We start from the raw sequence: 18,515 nt of genomic DNA, 5'->3' as shown, positions 1-18,515 counted from the left end.
TCAGCCCAGGAGCAGCTGTGACAGATGTTTGAACAGGCCTTATAGCAGGACTTGGATTAGAAATAGGAGGAGAATGGTGAACTGGAGAAGGTGCAGCTGGAGGAATCTGGGGCATAGGCTGGGCAGCAGGAGCCATATCTGTAAAAGGATAGGAAAAAAAAAAAAAGAGATCATGAATTAGTCTGACATTTAGGAACAGCCTCTAAAAACCTGACATTCAAATAGTTTAAGCAAACAAATTGTATCTCCCAGAATCTCCCAGCCAATCTGTTCGTACATCTCTGCTGCAGTCAGCAGCATATTTAAGAATAGTCTGGATAATGGATCTTCTGTTTCTGGTACCAGAGATAGCTGGTATTCTATATCATGCTACAGCACGGGTCAGCAACATTTTTGGGTAGAGTGCCAAAACTCCCACAACCTTGACTTTTAAGATGTTGGCATGCTAGGGGTGGATGATAGAAGAGCTGCAAGGGGCCTGATCCTTGTTGTGTCAGTTTACCCCCAGCCCCTTCCGCACCATCTGCCCAAGATGGGGGTGCCAAGCAAAATGCCTGTGCGCGCCACACATTGGCACCCATGCCGGGGTTTGCTTACCCCTGTGCTAGTCTGCTATACAAAGATACCCTCACCAATACTGGAAGCACTGGCGAGAGCAGCTGATGAGCCCTTAAGTTTTCTGCTTCACGTATTAGCATCATTGTGAAGACTATTTAACCACTCCTCCTCACAGGGATCCCTCCAAAAGCCTATCACAGTTTATTACCTTCTTTACCAGGCACTTTGGCTGGTGGTGTGTTTTCTGTTCTATTTTCTTTATCTTCTGCTCTTTCAGTCCTCTCTGGGGCACATTCTTCCTTCCTTTCAAACAGGCTGGTCTGCAGAGATTCTTGAGGCTGGGGTTTTGGTGGTGTACCTGACCTTGCGGATGGTACAGATTCTTTGACAGTATCTTCCACTGCTTCTGTAAATATTGAATGATTTTAAATTTATTTATGAGGTTGAAATGTATTGGATTGCAATATACAATGGATTCTTGAAAAATCTTAATTACCTGCTGCTACCTTATCCTCCTTCTTGACTGACTTTTCAAGTTCTTTGGCTTCTTCATTATGGCTGCCTTCAGAGTCTGAATGTTCTTCCCCTTCCTCCACAGGTCGGAAATCCATTTCCTGTTCTTCAGGAATTGGTTCCTTCTGAACCTTCTACCATCAAAATTAATACAAATAATTACATACTGCTGACTATAACAGGGAATCTATTCACTCTGTATGGAGGGTCAAAATTGGTTTCTGACCTTTAACGAGAGGAAGGCCCCAGATGAGTCAAATGTTCCCATTTCTTCTTCTGCATCTTCTAAGCACCATTCTGGGAGGCTGTCATCCTCCATGCTGCCACTGCCACACCGCACTCGCCGATAACCCCGCTCCTCATCCCGTTCTCGGAAATCAAATTCAAACCTTCGTCGTCGCTCCATATGTTCTCGCCAGCCTGCAGAACGAGGGCCGTCTAAGGTGGGGGGAAAGTAACTTTACAAGACAGTCCCAAGGAGTGATAACTTACTTGGAAGGGTGAAGGGGTAGGGAAAAAGAGGACAAACAGTGACAAATTCAGAAAGCCACTACAGGGTACAGTACGCCTGAAAACAGGCATCATAAAAGAAAAAACTGATAATTTACCAGGAACTGGAGTTCTTTGAATATTGCCCTCCACAGAACTGAAGCCCTGCTACTATTATTAAAAACACTGACCCCAGAAAAGAGCTACAGGTACTGAAACCCAACCAAGAACCAAATGAGAGCTACAAAACTAAGGGTTAATTTGATTCAGCATTAAAACTTTTTAAATGGGTCATAAGTGACTGATAAAGTTTAAAATGACAAAAAATCATGTACTTTTAATTAGCTTTTGCAACATTTGTTTCTTGGAATGAAACTTTCTGTGCTTTTCTCTTCCCACCCTGCAAAGTTGATTATTTTGGTGGAAGTAGGCAGCCTTGAATTCCTTAAATGTCAGTTTTTGAGTCATGGGCTAGTGAAACGTTGATGTGGGAGAAAGGGCAAATGCAAAAAAAAATTAAACAAGAATTGAAAATTTGTTTCTGAGCATGCTCATAAAATCTGTTAAGCTTTTAGCCAACATTAATGAAGCTACCCACCTCTCTCTCATAACACCCCGGGTACCCTGCATAACTTGACCAGGACTTTGTGATACAATAATAATGAGAAGAGTGTTATTAGAAGGAAGTTTTAGGTGGCCTTTTTAGCTATTTGAAAATAATCTATCTTAATATAAAAGAGAAGAGAAAACTATGGTCAGGAAAAAGCAAGCAGATCCTACAGTTTTAATATTTCTAATATTAGCTGCATTCTGTAGAACCCAGCAATTTGTAACTTTGATTAAAAACATCTTTATCTATTATAAATATGCAGGCATCATGATGAAAATTAATGTATAGCTGTCCTCTTTACAAGGACTACCAGAAACAGTAATCAAAGGAAAAAACTTATCCCTCTATTCACAAATTCACAGAAGTTTAGAGGTGGAAGGGACCTTGTGAGATCACTCCTTTCACTTCACCTTAGTGTTTCAAAATTGCCCAAACTATGTGCTATTACTGCTGAGGAAGAAAAATGGTTTATAAATCCAAGCAATTTAATGCAAAAATAATGTTGCCTGCTTGAAAATATTAAATATGGAGCTGCTAAATTTACATTTTGACGCCCCCAAAAAAAGAAAACAAAGGAAAGGAAAATAAATTCCCAATACGGATTCAGGTATTTTATACATACCTATTTTTCATACTATTTAAAACAAAGTTATAGCTTAATATACTTGTACTTGTATCATAATAAAAATCAAATTAGACAACATGCAAAAATGTTAACATACTGATGCATACTTCAGAGTAGGCGCACATGCAAAGAATGAAATAAGTCTGTGCCTTCTATGTTATTTTGGTACTCTGTTTTAAAATAGTTCTTAAAGCTCTCAGACCCATTCCTGTAGAATCCTTCAATCTAGAATAAAATATGAACAAATCCTTAAGGAAGAAACAAATTTAGCAAGTGTGGAATAATGATGTCAATATGTTTCAAAGAACTCCAGTAACCAGCATTTTTCTCTTTTTCAAATATATATCTTGAAGAGGAGTTAGCCCTACAAATCTTGATGAGGGTTTTTTGAATAAAACTAAACTTTTTTATTTTGAAGTCAGTTCTTCCAAACCTAAACTTTGGAATACACTCATGCCAGTTTCAAATAAATGTCACTGTAAGAAGCATCTCAGCGCTAGGTACAGAATTTCTGGTCTAAACGGGAGTGAGAAACCTGTACTGCACAGCCAGCCTGGATGATGCAGGATGGACAGAGGAGAAACTTGAACCTGGCTCTTGTACATCTTGGGTGAATACCATAACAACCAAGCTACTGATAAGCCTGGGTTCAATTACAGGCTCTAGTTTAATGGAAGATGAGCTGTATTTTTTATTATCATCTGACAAAGGTTCACTATTCTTAGTTACGGACCCACAATCAATGCCTCAAAATAGAGAGACATGGTATACAAATACATTAGGCATAAGGTTGGGGAATACATGGCTCAACAGAGAATACAAACAACTCCTTGCCCCTCCAAGACCTGCCTTTACAGATTTCCTGCTAATGGGCATATAATGCATATGAAATTCATATCTGAGTTGAACATGGGTCTCCCTAAACTTTGAGTCCATCTTTGAGATGAAGAGAACAGCACTGAGGATGTATGTAGAACCTTCAGCCAGTCTATTGGTTTTCCACAATTAGTATAATTTTCAAAAACGAAAAACAGACCGTATTCGACAGAAATATGGAATCAATACGAAGTCCCATACATACTCCAACATTAGAAATGCCATAGCAAAGTACTCATACAAAAAGTCTAACTGATTTATAGTAGAAAGGCTAAACTGCATCCCAAAAGTAGTTAGTAAATGTAGGATGACTGTGAAAAAGGCTTCTGCTTAAAAAGCAGCCAAGAGCCATTTCCATGTGCAAACCATTCAGTGTAGTCTCTCCAGACAGACTTGCAGAAAAAAAAAATTCCAGTAAATTAATGTGGCAAATCAAGGGAAAACACAAAGCTATTTTAGGGAAAAAGCTTAGGTAAAAACAAACTACCATGTTGTCTTTAAGCAATACAGATAATGAAGGGTCAGCCACAAGTACTTGCAACTCATCTCCATGTCTCGTAACATTACTATATGATTGACAAAATGAAAATTGATTTAAAGACTATTTATCAATCTTATGAATAAAAGAATTAGAGCCACTGAAGAAGGTGGAGTTTTATCCTATAATGGATGGGCATGCATAAATGTTAAATGTAATCTGGAGAGGAAGAAAAAAAATTAAATTTGAACTTAGAATCAATCACTGAATTCAGCACTATGAACAGACTTTTTTATAGATAGCATAGGCAACCCAAAGCATCTGAGGCCATGATAAGGGTGGGTTTTTCAAAATTATATGGGTCAAGTAATATTTCTGCACTGAATAAGCCAAGCATGGAAGAATCACTTCTCAGCAGACAAATCTGCTTCAGCACATAGAAACATACTGACAGAAGAGGCAGAAAACCCAGCACTTCTCCCCAACATTTTCTTATGTTGCTGTCATTCTTGCACAGCAGGTAAGTTCATGTCATACTAAATCAAAACACAGAAGAAAAATAGTGTTGTATATGGTTGGTCTATGAAGGAGACTGCTGTTGGTGTCAGAACTCCAGCAGCAGTGTAGTGGATTTAAATTTCCATTCCCAGGAAAGGGCAGCCTCAAACATGAGCAGCTTGTAAAGTGGTCTGTTACCAACTCAGTGAATGAACAAATGCAAACTGAAATAAGCTCTGAGCATGAAGTTTCTGATGTGTTATATCAGGTACAGGTCAAATTGAGGGGGGCTCAGAACTGAGATCTTAACCTTTAAGAGGCATCAGAAAGACACCTATTTTAGCCTCTCATTTATAACTAGCAGGACACATTCATCCCTGCTTCACCTTGGCTAACTCCAAGACAGAACTACACATATCCATTTCGGACAAGGATGACATGGAAGTCTTCGATGACAAAAGATCATCAAAGGGACAACTTCAGATGGTAAGAAACAGATATCAGGGAGAAGATGAAAAGCTACATCTACTCAATCACTGCTTTAACAACAGTGTCTTTCATTCTAGTTCAAATACCTAGGAAAGAGGTGTATAGAAGGAACAGGCTATAAGACAAACAGGCCATAGGACTACTATAGTAACTACTAGCAAAAGAAAAAGATGTTTCAAAAACAAGAGGGTTCAAAAGATTAGAAAACAGGAAGAGTCTGCTGGACTGCAAATACCCATTGCTTACTAAAACAGAAAAAATAAACTAGGACTGTTGAATATTATTTTGCACAGCAGAAAAGTTCCATGCATAACATTCATATGAATATGGTCAATAACTACACTTTTCAAAACTGTTCTCAAATTATAGATCAGTCAGTAACGTGCATTTTAGTTATGTGGGATATACAAAGCCAATTCTTAAAGAAGGTCCAAACAGATAGACATAGTTCAGTTTTTGGTAGAGTTTTATCTATTTAAGCAGTACATATGGTTGGTAACCACCCCTATTGACAATGATGGGTAAACAAAACCACTATAAGCCAAACCAGCTTAAAATTACACCGACTGCTTAATGCAAAAGAGTTTAAAAAAAAAAAAAGAAAAGAAAAGAAAAAGAAAAAAGCCACCATTACCACCCCCCATACTCTACCTATGATTAAAGAAAAAACAATTAAATGAACTGAAAGGTCAGCATAATTTAATTGTTAATTCACTCCGCTTCCATCTCATGAATTTGGCACTTTCAACACAAATCTAGTTGAGCTTTCCAGAGAAATCCAAGAACAGGCTTTCATGGTATTAAGACATAGGTTTTGTATCTGTAATGGTAGATTGCTTACTGCCTGTTGGAAATTCCAGTCAACTATATATTTGGGTCATCTACTGAACTATAGAGAGTTTATCTGCTAACATTCATCTTACACACACAAACATCTATTTTAAAAACTTGTGCAAGATCTCTATACACTCCTTTGTAAACTGAACCAGAATATACTAGATAGACTTGCATTCCTGATGCACTTTTGTCCTAGGTAACATCTCACATGTGATCATCACGAGGCACTGTTTCAGTAGCTATAACACTATTCGAACTGTATAACAGAAGAGCACAGTGTGTCTAATCAGTCATGTCCGACATGAGGAAAAGATAAGGATCTTCTCCATAATTAGGAACTCTACCCTATCTTGACCCCAGGAAACAGTAAACATCTGTTAATACATTAGAATCTAGCCTCAGGCATTGCTAACCCTTACCACCATCTGACAGCAGTTTGACAGAGGGGAGAAAAGAGTAACAAAAGAGAAGAGTTACTAGAGGTGCAGCAATATATTGGCTGTCTATTGGATCGGCACCAATAAAACGGGACATGACATGAACGGCTTTTTTTTTGGCTGTTGTAGCCAATAATGTTTACCGATAATCATGCCTTCTGGCTAGGATTCTGGACACCTGGGTTCCCTCTCCCCAGAGGCCAGGGCCCCCAGATGCCTGGGTTCCCTCAGGAAACAGCAGGGTTCCCCTTGAAGGCAGGCAGCATTCTACCTACAAGGGGTTCTGCTTGGGGCTGCCAGGAATGAGATGCAGGGGGAGCTGTGTGCATGTGTGCAGCCACAGGCATACACGTGGTCAAGAATACAGCCAGGCAGCATGGAGAGCAGCTTCTACAGGCAAGTCTATGGAGGGGAAGGAATGTGGCGGAGGGAAGAGGTGTTGGGGGAGAAACAAATCGAGGCCCCTCATGGTGAGGGAGGGAATAAGGCGGAGAGCACTTACTCCCGCAAGGTGGGCACTTACTCCCGCAAGCACTTACTCCAGCAAGGGCGGTGCATGGGACACTTCACAGCAGCAGTGAGAGGTGGGTTTTGGGAGCTATACTGCTAACATCTAAAGGAACCAGTTATTGTAGGGTATGGAACTGGAGCACATCAGCACGAATCCTGGTGGTGGTGGCTGGCAAGCAGCATCCTTTGAGGGTGGTAGGAATGAAGCATTCCAGCTTCATTAGCACAAGAGCAATTGTAGCGCTGGTTTCCTCCAGCCCAGCATCTGACCTAACAACTGAGTTCAACATCTAGTGTTTGACCAAATCAGTGAATTAATGCCACACTGCTGCCTTGCAGTGATTTCAGGTCTAGGTAGGCATGCCAATAAGAGATCAGATTCAGGTGGTTTGGGAGCTGAGTTAGCATCAGAAATTGGACTGAGTGTCAGACCTGTTTCAGCCAAAAAAGACTTAACAGAATAATTTTGGCTTTGTTTTTATCATTTTCATTTTGCAAATTACCTTAGGATTCAAGGAAATTATTCTACTCCATTCTACCTAGGTTTTGCAGGAGAAAAGCATCTGATAGTGACATTAGATCAAAGATGGACGAGATCCAATCTGCCAACAGAGTCAATCCAGCCTGTGGGAAGACCACTGCCAACTCACTGGATCTGGCCCATGGGCAGGACTGATTCTGCCAAGCAGCATCAGCTCTTTGTGCAGCAGCAGCAGCAGCTGTGAACCCAGGCAGAGGCTTCCATCACAGCAAGCAGGCAGCGGCATCAGCTGTGGACACCACTGACAGGTTCAGGAGCCCTGATGCAGAACCTGCTGATGTCTCCACCCTCCTAGTGTGATGGAAGCTCCTGCCCAGAGCCCTGACCTGGAACCTGCCAGCAGTGTCAGCTGTGGACCCAGGCAGGAACTTCTGCTGTGTTGGGTGGGTGGCAGTGCTAGCTGTGACATTGCCAGCAGGTTCAGTGTTGGGGATCTAGAACCTCTTGGCTGTGCCCACAGCTGGCATTGCTGCCTACCCACTGCGGTGGAAGTCCCCACTTGCATCCACAGCTGAGCTCTGGGGCTCTTGGTGAACTACAGCTCTGGCTGGGTTCTGGAGGGAGGAGACAGAGAGAGTCAGCCTTTGACAGGTCACTCATTAAGTGGCCCTCCAGCCAAAATGATTGCCCGCCCATGCATTACGCTGTTGCTCAAGGGAAAGGCTGCAGCGTCTACAGTGGTAAATAAGGATATTATAAGGGGGTGCCAACTGATGGAACATCACTTCTGTGATTAATTCAAGTAATGGCTATTCCCAGTTGGTCATTAACAGTCTGCTTAATAGTCTGATAAATTGCTGTTCCCTTCTGAGAAGTGAAGGGCCATTGGTATTACTCCATTTTGATGGCACCAAGATTATCAGTGGTTTCTTGGCACTGGGACAAGGGGCAGGCATTCCCTTTCTTGTTTATGTAGTGCATGATTGTTGCGCCATCTGCTCTAATGGTCTTTTTCTTTTGGGTTCCAGCCACCACATCCATTCTACAAGATGTGGATGTAGTACACGCTTTGCGTTTATTTCACTGTGAAAATCCCGAGATAAAACTAGAGGCGATAAAGGCTAAGTGAGGCAAACAGCATTACATAAGGTCACCTGTAGCTGCATGTAAACTCAACTAAGTAAAGACCCTCATCTTTAGATCTGTTCTTAAGTAGGTAAATTCTAATGTGAAATTAATTAATACTCCTATAAACTAGTATCTCCAAATGGATTAACAATTTATAGTTGTTTGCTAGAAGGCTTAGCTGGCTGAATAAGGGCAGAACCCAGTCCCAGATCATTGATGCCTTTTGCTGCATCTAACTTATCAGCCAGTCAGCCAAAAAGGCATCAGTGAAAATACTTCAGCTGGGATGGAGAAGCAGGGGACATGGGAGCGAATGGAGAGCCACAGGTAATTATATCCAATATTTATTTGTTCAAAAAAGGTATCAAGCCAAGCCTGGTGGAAGGAAGACAAGACAGTTCCCAAACTCAGGAGCTGCTCCAGGCAAGTTCTAATGTGGCTCCTTCTCAAGTAAAGGTGTACCTGTTGCCTCTGTTACAGCTGTTACCTCTAGGACTTTTCTGTAATGGGGATGATGTATATATATCCTCAGCACTCTCAAACCCTTGAATACAGTAGTAATGAAACACCGTGCCTTCAAACTGAAAGGCCCTATCACCTCAAATAAGAAACTGTCAGTATAGAGCCCCAAAGGCCAAATGACACTATTCCAAGGGCCAGATCTGGCCCACAAGCTGGGGGTTGAGCACCTCTGGTCTAGACAGTGATGCAAACATGGAACCTGACCTATGCTTCTCAGATCTGTGAGAAGGGGACCAGATCCAGGACACGAGGTCTAACTGTCCCCAGGTAGAGCCAACATGACCAAGGGGGCATTTAATTAAATACTGTTCCAGGCTCAAGAAATGGTAGTAGGAAGGGTTTCTGCTCAGCACCACAGAAAATGCACAGAATAGTGATGCAAACAAGGTGATGCTGTGGCATCTGTCCACTCCAGTTCCATGGCAGTTTCATGCTGCACCCCATGGACCCAAGCTTTTAGTAGTTCTATAAATTAATGCAAATGCCTTTGCTGATACTGTTGTATACAGTGCATATCTATCAAAGCTGCTCCTTGAGTGAACAATGTGGGCTTGCCCTTATATAGAAGCATTTCTTTTCCTTCATCATCTCTAACTCTGACCTGTGCTTTTCCTATTTTTTCTGCTTCACCTGTGCATTGGGGTGATGCAGTCTGCTCTGGGGGTGGCATTCAGCCACAAGGCTCTTGCTAACCCTAGTGTTTCAGGCCCATTATGTTAGTTGATGGAAAATGATTTGCCACAATGTTTTTCCTTTCCCTCTCTCCCTGACAAGAACTAATCATATGAAATAGGTAAGGAGGCTTCTTTACAAATCACATTTTGAATGAGATTAAAACTAACTACAGCCTCATGGACTTGGAATCTTGCAAGGTCCTGTCTCACTGCTGTAGCTGGGAAGGAGAAATGGAAGGAGGTTTGTGGTTCCACTCTTTTTGCCCTTACATGTCAGCCAAGGTGGCCCAAGGTAGAACCAAGGCCCCAATGGACAATACTATACAAACAAATCTGATCTCAGGCACAGTGGAATTTAGCTACTGCATACCTGAAGAAAATGCAAGGTTCCCTTAATCCAAATGATTAGTGCAGTGAAAGCACTGGTGTTTTTTGTTTGTTTTTTTAAAAACAAATTCTTGTCATTGGTTTTGAACGAACAGCCACACATTCTAGCTCCTTTTGTCCTCTGGTCCTCACACACATATCACTCTCCACCCCCAAGCACTGTATTGGACTTTCCTCCCCGGATTTCCTCTCACCTGGACTGTGAGGGCGCCACCTCTCACCATCCCTTCGTGACCCTGCCAATCGCCAGCCTCCATCATCTTCTTCCCCATTTTGTTCTTCCCTGAAGATGCGCCAGTTTTCGCTCTCAGAGCGTATAAACTCATGTTTCCTCCCTGTTGCTGTTGTCCCACCTTCCTCAAAATTTGGTCTCACTGCAAAGAAAACATATGAAAATGAACACAGCCCAGTCTCTGAGAACCTGGAAATACAATGCAACCATTACACATGCAGTCACCCAAAGATAAGCAATGAGGTGGATTCTAAATGAACAATGAAGTTTACATAAAGCTTTACATATGTGGTTGCCTGTGATCCTGGAAGATAGGACATGCTCAGCTATGAAGTTGTGTCCAAACCTATTAAACAGGGTCTTCATAAAGACCCTGTGCACTTTTAAACTTTAATAAATTAGGTTGTAGGTATGACAGAAACAATCTATGAATGGCATTTAAAAGCAAATTTCCTAAAGTTTTAGGAAAACTACAGTACACAATGCTAGACTTCAACATAACCACCATCCATCATGATACAGTGCTCGATCCGATCTTCCAATTCCTTGAAAATCTTTCCCAGTTGCTCTTGAGTTACTGCACTAATTGCACCGGTGATCCTAGCCCCAAGTTCCACCAAAGAACGTGGTTTTGACAAGTAAACTACACTTTTAACATGTCCCCATAAAAAGAAGTCCAACGGCAACAGGTCAGGTGAATGAGGTGGCCAAGCAATTGGTCCACCTCTGCCTATCCACTTCTCTGGGAAAATGTCATTCAGGAACTGTCATACATACAGAGCGTAGTGGCACAGAGCTCCATGTTATTTAAGAAAAAAATCATTATTACTTACCAAGTCTAGCATCGTGTACTGCGGTTGTCCTAAAACTTTAGGAAATTTGCTTTTAAATGCTGTTTACAGATAGGTTGTAGGTATGACAGAAACAAAGTTTAAAAGTGCACAAGGACTTTATGAAGACCCCGTGTAGGAGAAGGCTATGAGAAAGGGAGATTTTTGTTTAAGGGGGTGGGGAAGGCAGGGACAGGGATGAAGCAAAGACGACAGGAAGACAACCAGGAAAGAATAGAGAAAATATGAGGGAAAGAATAAAAGGACACACAAAAGAAAAAAGCCAACAGACTGGAGGGAGAGAAGAATTCTATGAAAAAATATACACATACAGGAGAAAAAAAAGACTACGGTAAAATAAGAAAAAAAAGAAATAACTGAACATTCTATCATACTTATAAATGCACCAGGAGCTCACGCAACAAAGTTTGAGGCACTTAACAGCATTATTTGTAAATTATTTTGCTATTTGGCAGTTTAAGCACACACCATTCAGATATACCAGTCTTAGTAGGAATTTAGCCAGAACTGACAAACAAAACAAAAAATGCTGCATCTACATTATCCTGTTGATCTGGCTGTGGGAAGAAAGGTAACTGAGGCCAAGCTTAAAGAAGAAACTAGCAAAATTCTACCAGATTTTTAAGAGATCAGATTCTCAACTGGCTTTAATCTGTACTAAGAATATATTCACTTAAAATGCACAGGAAAACAAAATAACGCTTTCCTTGTTTTGACTTCTATTTTCACTCTGACTTGGGTTAGCCATTTAAGTTACTTTTTTTTTTTTTTTTTTTTTTTTAAATACAATGTGGACATATTCTTAAAAATGAGCAGAAACAAGATTTAAGATGAAAATACTTGGGAGTTCCTTCTGATGGGTCTTTAGCCAAAGAAACATGCTGTACTTGCTGAATATTGAGGAACAAACTCTTATTCAAGAGTCTTTGGTAGCATCATGAAGGACACCAACTCAAACATGCTGATGAGTTTCTGAACTTCTACCCCTGGCTGGGAATAATGGGCAAAGTTCCTCATCCTCACTGAGACCTCCTTGCAGCAACAACAATTTCATCTTTCAGATACTCTATCTGGTTTTGTTTGTTTGTTTGTTTTTTAGCTGTTATGGAGAATTTGGAAACAAACATTCCAGCAGGTATATTCCAGCAGGAAATATTCCAGCAGGTAATCCTGAGTTAGAAAAGATCTCCCTTTAATTTTAGATTGCCAAATATAGGTAAACTGAAAATAACTATGCACAGCATGGAAGGAGAAACTGCTCACTACTGTTCCCCAAAATGGCTGCAAACACTGGGAAATGAAAATGAGAAGATGTGTATTCCACACTCGTGAATTTCCTGCACCGTGGCTATCTGAGGGTGTGGAAACATCTTATTCAGAAGTATTATACACAGTAGAGAAATGCTCATTCATCTCTCTCAACAGGGAATGACAGGCTTCATAATTTAAAGATGCACATAAGGGCTAACGTTTCGGTTAAAGTGATCTTCTGCCAATCTGTATCAAAATGAGAACCCCTGTCCCTTTGTGAAAATCCAGTAACGGATCAAATAAAAATCTTAATAGTGGCAATACTGATGTTCCCAAACCATGGCCTAATAAGGATCCAGCATAAAAATGCTGGGGAGTTCCTACTGAGTTCAGATTATTCCAATATACAGTATAACCTCATAAAGCCAGTTTTCAAAATTCTGGAATTCTCAAAAATCCAGCACATTTAAAAAATATACTACATCAGGGGTTTTCAACCTTTTTTTGACCAGTGTTGTGAAGTGGCGGCACGGGGTGGTGGATGGCGATGGCAGCTGCCATGTGCAAGCTCCCCCCCCTCTCCGCCCCCCATCCAGCCAGGTGGGCAGTGCCAGGCTATGCACTTTCCTTGTGTTTCAAAAATCTGGAATTTTCACATTTCTGGCAGGTGCTAGGTCCCAAGGATGCCAGATGTATGAGGTTATACTGTATTAAGTAAACTGAATATATATACAGCTCCCAGACTTAGCGGGCTGAAGTTACTTAGTTTAGCAATCAGCGTTTGGCCATAGCTTTACTTGGATAAAAAGAATGAAATGCAATCTATGGTTTTGCCTTGGACTAATTGACTGGACTTCCTGAGGAGAAGCAACAGTAAAAGGGCAACTGTGCTCAAGCTTGTCCAAAAGCCAGCAATAGTGTTTATGGAAAACTTCAGAAAGAGCAAAAAGGCAATCAGCCAAAGTCTATGGCTGTGCAATTTGGAGTTGCAAACTGACTAACCTCAAAGAGCAAGAGGGAAATTCTGGGATATATCCTTTTGATAGTTTGTTTATACACAGGATTTTCTACTGGAAGGGCAAACAACATGAATTGTTTTTCATGTTGTCAGAATATTTTCTTTTCACAAAATGTACAGACTTTATTCTTCCCAAAGAAGAGAGAGATTTTTGTCAACTATATTGCTCTTGCTTAGAAAAACAAAACAAAAACCAAAAAAACCCCCAGTGCTGTGAGACATACTTCCACCATACACCAGGGGTAGGCAAGATCCAACCAACCAAATGACTGCATCCACAATTGCTCATGTGGCCTTCCCCGGGACACAGCATGGGGCCGAGTCTCACCCACTTCCACCTGGGGCAGCCTGCGCTGTGCTCCCACCTGCTCTTGCCCTGAGCCCACCTACAGCACCTCTCCAGCCCTGGCCAGCATGCACAGCTTCCTGGTGCTATTGCTTCCACCCAGGGACAGCTTGACTCCCCTCACCTGCAATGGCTCCTTTTCCTCCTGCCCCTGCTGCGCTGTTCCAAGCAACAGGTGATGTGCAAAGTGGCAGTGGCCTTGGGGACAAGTGCTAGGCACCACAAGCCGGGTGACTCCTGCCCCAGTGCACAGGGCTCCAGCTCTAACTTCCAGCTGCCTCCCACTCATTCAGCCACCTGGCACAATGAGCAACCAGCTGTGGGTGGCTGGGAGCTGGAGTTGGAGGCTGCCCTTGGGCAGGAGGCAGGGCTTGGTCTCATGTAGAGTGGTGTGGGAGCAGCCCCCCCCGACACACACACAATATGCAAGAGTAAGACTTTATTTTGCGCTATTATGCAATCCCTCTCTATAAACTACTGTAACTAAAAAAAACTAAATCAAAACAAAAATATTTTTTGAAATAAAATTAAAATGTTACAGTTGATGTTTGATTTTTAGTATATAATTTGTTTTTATCTATAATTTGTTAAAAAGATATCTTCTGAAAGACTGTGTGTGTGTGGCCCTCAACAGCTCACCAAAACTCATTAAGTAGCCTACCAGCCAAAATAACTACCCACCCCTGCCAGAGACATACTGAAAAACAAACAACATAGTGCCACACTGAGTAGGGGCAGTTAGGAGGAACTTTCTGGCTACAAGGGTGGTCAAGCATTGGAACAGGCTACCTAGAGAAGCTGTGGAACTTCTAGACCCGGAAATTTTTTAGATGATATTGGACAGACACTTGGCTGGGATGGTTTAGTCAAGGATGCTCCTGCCTTGAGCAGCAGGCTGGACTAGATGACCCTTTGAGGTCCCTTCCAGCCTTACATCCCCACAATGCTAACAGAACCCCTGATCCCAACTACCAACTTGAAACATTAAGTACTGTAGCTTGTCCATAGATGTCAACCTTAGTTCCTTTTTCTCTCCATAACTTTTCTTTCTAAACACTACAATTCAACTACATTCCAACTAATTTTCTGCCAAGATTCCTGACTTTCATGGTTCTCTATTTCTTCCACTAAATTCACAAACATATGGTGGCATCGATGCAAACTTTGCTGATGTGATCAGCTGGCATTGTATGCACAAAAATTAACAAAAGGTAACCAACCAAACAAAAACAATGTAGCAGGTCTACTTTCCATATTTATCTCAGTAGAAAAGTATACCTTAAGCTACTGCATGTATTAGGCTCTCAAGTCACTCGGCAGGTTTAGATCAAACATGGCCAAGAACCATAATCTTCCTACAATACAAGACATGGCTTCTTACAGTTAAAACAAAAACAGCTTGTCATAATGGGTAACAGAGGCTGTAGCGAAAATGCAACCCTGCTACACCTTTTAGGGTGGGGTCAAGGACAAATCACATTCACTACACATTTGAGTGATGGGTGTCCCCTTGTGCTAGATTACTTTCCCTGGCTCTGAAGGCTGCAATATGCCTATCACAGTTTATGGTGCTGTGCCTGAACATGTATTAAAATGTTCTGTACTAATGAAGCAAAGAATTAATGTTTTGTATTTTGGGTTTTTGGTTTTTTTAAAGAAAGAAAGAAAACCACGAGAGGGATTTCATTTGCTAAGTAGGAAAGTCTACATTAATAATTTTCCCAGCAGGCCTTCAGTAGTTTTATTGCAAACAATCACAGCCTTTGTTTTTCAGATCCTCTTACGTCTGACGTTCGATCAAAGTCCTCGCATCAGCAGCTAACTATGAAAAAATGTGAAATACTGAACTTCATTTTAGTGGTGCTGGAAGTGAAATACTTCTGGCATATTTTCTGCTAAAAATGGCTCTCACTTACCAGCTACTTGGATATCTGAAGGACGCAGAAAAAAGTTAAAGTGAAAATGAAAAGGTTTACTTTACTGTCTGTAGTCAATCGCATTTTCCAAACACAGCATCTTCTTTGTTACAAGGTTTCAATCCTAGGCCCAAGGAAACTCCTATTGAATAAATTCTTTCAGGAAGGAGTGATGAAGAGGTGAAACACAAATAGCCAAACTTCTACCTCCTGACTTGCATTAGGCTAAATCGTATACCAGTGCCAGTAACTGTAACCTGGCTGCATGGACAGTGACACCCACCCCTCTGCCAACACCACGACTCAGGTGGAAGACAGAAAATGAGAGAAGGAACTCAGGACCAAGAATGCTTTAGATACAAGGTGTTCAGTCTGCACCTATGTAAATCCTGCTTTATGCTGCTTAAGCAGCAAGGGAAAAAATATTCACATTATGAGCAGTTGAAGAAAAACTTTTCCATTCAGCTTTTCCTGAGGAATTTTGTCCCTTTGAACTTCCAAATAAAACCTTAAGTAAGATTATGCAAACCTAAAAACCGATCCTGATTAGGAGGAAAAATGCACCCCTTTTCCAAGTAAGTTCTTGAGGATTTCTCCATAGCTGCTAGGGTTTGTGTTGGGTCAAGAAAGCTCTTCTAACAAACCAGCATTCTTTTCCACACGAACAGAACTAATTGGCCCCCCTGCAGACAAAATGACCAATCATATCAGCTTCAGATGAAAACCAACCCCCCCTGGATTATAAACAGAGGAATGAGATATGAAAACCCATTTTAAAGAAGAGATCTCTACAAACTACAGTTGTGGAAAAAGTTCTCTTGCCTGTACTGGGAGCAGTACATAAGATTAGTCCAGTCTACTTTTTGGACCACAAGACCTCCCTTTACCCTGAAAGCTGACAAAATCTCCAAAGACACTGGTAAGTACATGATAAAGTGCCATTACTTTTTTGGCAAAGTTATTTCCAACAGTGCAGTTTTAACTTGCTAAAAAAAACTAAATGAAATTGTTTTCAGAGCACAGAAAAAAAATCTTAAAGAGATCTTTTGTTTTTGTAAATTCCCAATGGAATAAAACCTTTAACAAGACATTTCTGGAATTTTTCTCAAATATAAACTTAAGTAATAATGCCTACGGTTGCGTTTCAGAGCCAAGGAATATCATACGGCAACTGAAACTCCATTACTCGGAACCAACTCAAAAGAGTACTAAGATCCATTTATGGTTTTACAGAGAACCTTGGCTGTGCTCTGCAAACAGATGCATATGACTGAAGCCAAGGTAACCCAGCTGTTGCTACTGATGGGAGAAAATTAATAGCTCTCTAGCTTTTACATTTTGAGGACCCAAAGAGAATTTACCTTCAGCTCTCTCAGTAACGTATGTAGAACTTAAAGATCTGCTCCAAACTCAGGTTTACGGAACTTATTCCTCTTCTAATGAAAACAAACTTGCGACTAAAGTCACTTTCAGGAATGTACCAATGGAAAACTGAGTGTGCCCATGAAAGAAGAGCCATACAATAAACTAGAATAGTCATGCCCTGTTCTTCTGAAAACAGTTATTTAGAAAAGTCATGCCTGTGTCACTGCTCATGAACTGTACTGCTAGGCAAAATATTAGGCATCTCCTACAGGTGACTGTGATAGTGTGCAGCACACAAGATAGGGCAGCAGTTAAGAAAATGGCAAGTTAAAGATGAGTGGGCTAGTGAAAGTAATCTTGAGATGACATTTAAAGTTTCTTAATAAAGTTTTTCTAATGCCTTAAACCAGGCAGCGGGGACCACTCAAAAATCAATTCATAATCAATGACTATGGCTGAAATGGTGCCGTAATGGTTCAGCACACACCTCTGAGTATACTGTACTATAAGAGGCATTAAAGTAGCATTCATATTGATCCAGTCAAAAGCTTAAAATCAATAAGGAATCTTTTAAGCAAGCTTAAAAAGCTTGCTGAAATGCATACAATCTCCTTTCTTTCCTGCCCAGCCATTTACCTTAAGTCTTTCTGTAAATTATAATTTTAAATACACATCTGGATATATTTCCATTTAAAAATCATAACTTCCTTATTAATTCTTCTCCTTTCCTCTTCAATATTTAAGAGCAACAACTGCTGCCCTGGAATTCATGAACTGTGCTCCAGAAACAAAGTTTTCATTTTTAGGCTAAAAAGCCTAAGCAGCTCTCACAGATACAAATTATATCTTGAAATGTGAATCAAGCATAAATTTAGGGAGAACCTTGCTATTTCTCCTGAGACAACACTCCTGCTATATCCACTGCCCTCATCCACCTCAATGGGGTGTTAAAGTCGAAACCAACAGTGTTTAAAACATCAAGTATTTCGCTGGTCATAGCTGCAACATAAGCATCCAGACACAAGGCTATCCAATGAACTAAAACATCTCCTCCCTTAACTGCACATGCACTGTCAGTACAAAAATGTACAGTAAATATTTAAGTGAGTACAGCATTAAACTGACTGAAACTAATGTGAAAATAAACACCACAGACACTTCTGTGCTGTTTGTATTAAGTTAAACTTTTATTTATATCTATATATATATAAATAATATATCTAGATATATATCTAGATAAGTGAAGCTCCTACAGAATTTTAGTAACCTTGCTGGAGAATTAGGGTTCATTCCGCCATGAAGTATACAGGTTTTAGACAATGACGAAACCAAACTAGTTGGTTACATCCTAGCAATGCCAGTTAACTCTGAAACCCCAAGAGGACTATTCTGTACTCCGGTAATACAAAAGTGGAATTAACTTC

The 18,515-nt window shown here is 40.8% G+C and overlaps 1 protein-coding gene across 1 annotated transcript in view; it reads right to left on the bottom strand.

Annotated features, from left to right (window-relative positions):
- GIGYF2 (GRB10 interacting GYF protein 2) overlaps positions 1-18,515 on the bottom strand; it is a 123,814-nt gene that overhangs the window by 33,667 nt on the left and 71,632 nt on the right. The window contains 6 exon segments of the mRNA XM_006015982.3: position 1; positions 3-138; positions 767-964; positions 1,055-1,205; positions 1,298-1,509; positions 10,307-10,486. The exon segment at position 1 is cut by the window's left edge and continues 51 nt beyond it. Coding sequence (XP_006016044.1) covers position 1; positions 3-138; positions 767-964; positions 1,055-1,205; positions 1,298-1,509; positions 10,307-10,486 — 878 coding nt within the window.

The sequence above is a fragment of the Alligator sinensis genome, unplaced genomic scaffold, assembly GCF_000455745.1.
Source record: "Alligator sinensis unplaced genomic scaffold, ASM45574v1 scaffold237_1, whole genome shotgun sequence".
In the NCBI taxonomy this organism is placed as follows: domain Eukaryota; kingdom Metazoa; phylum Chordata; order Crocodylia; family Alligatoridae; genus Alligator; species Alligator sinensis.
This window is presented reverse-complemented; position numbering and strand designations above follow the sequence as displayed.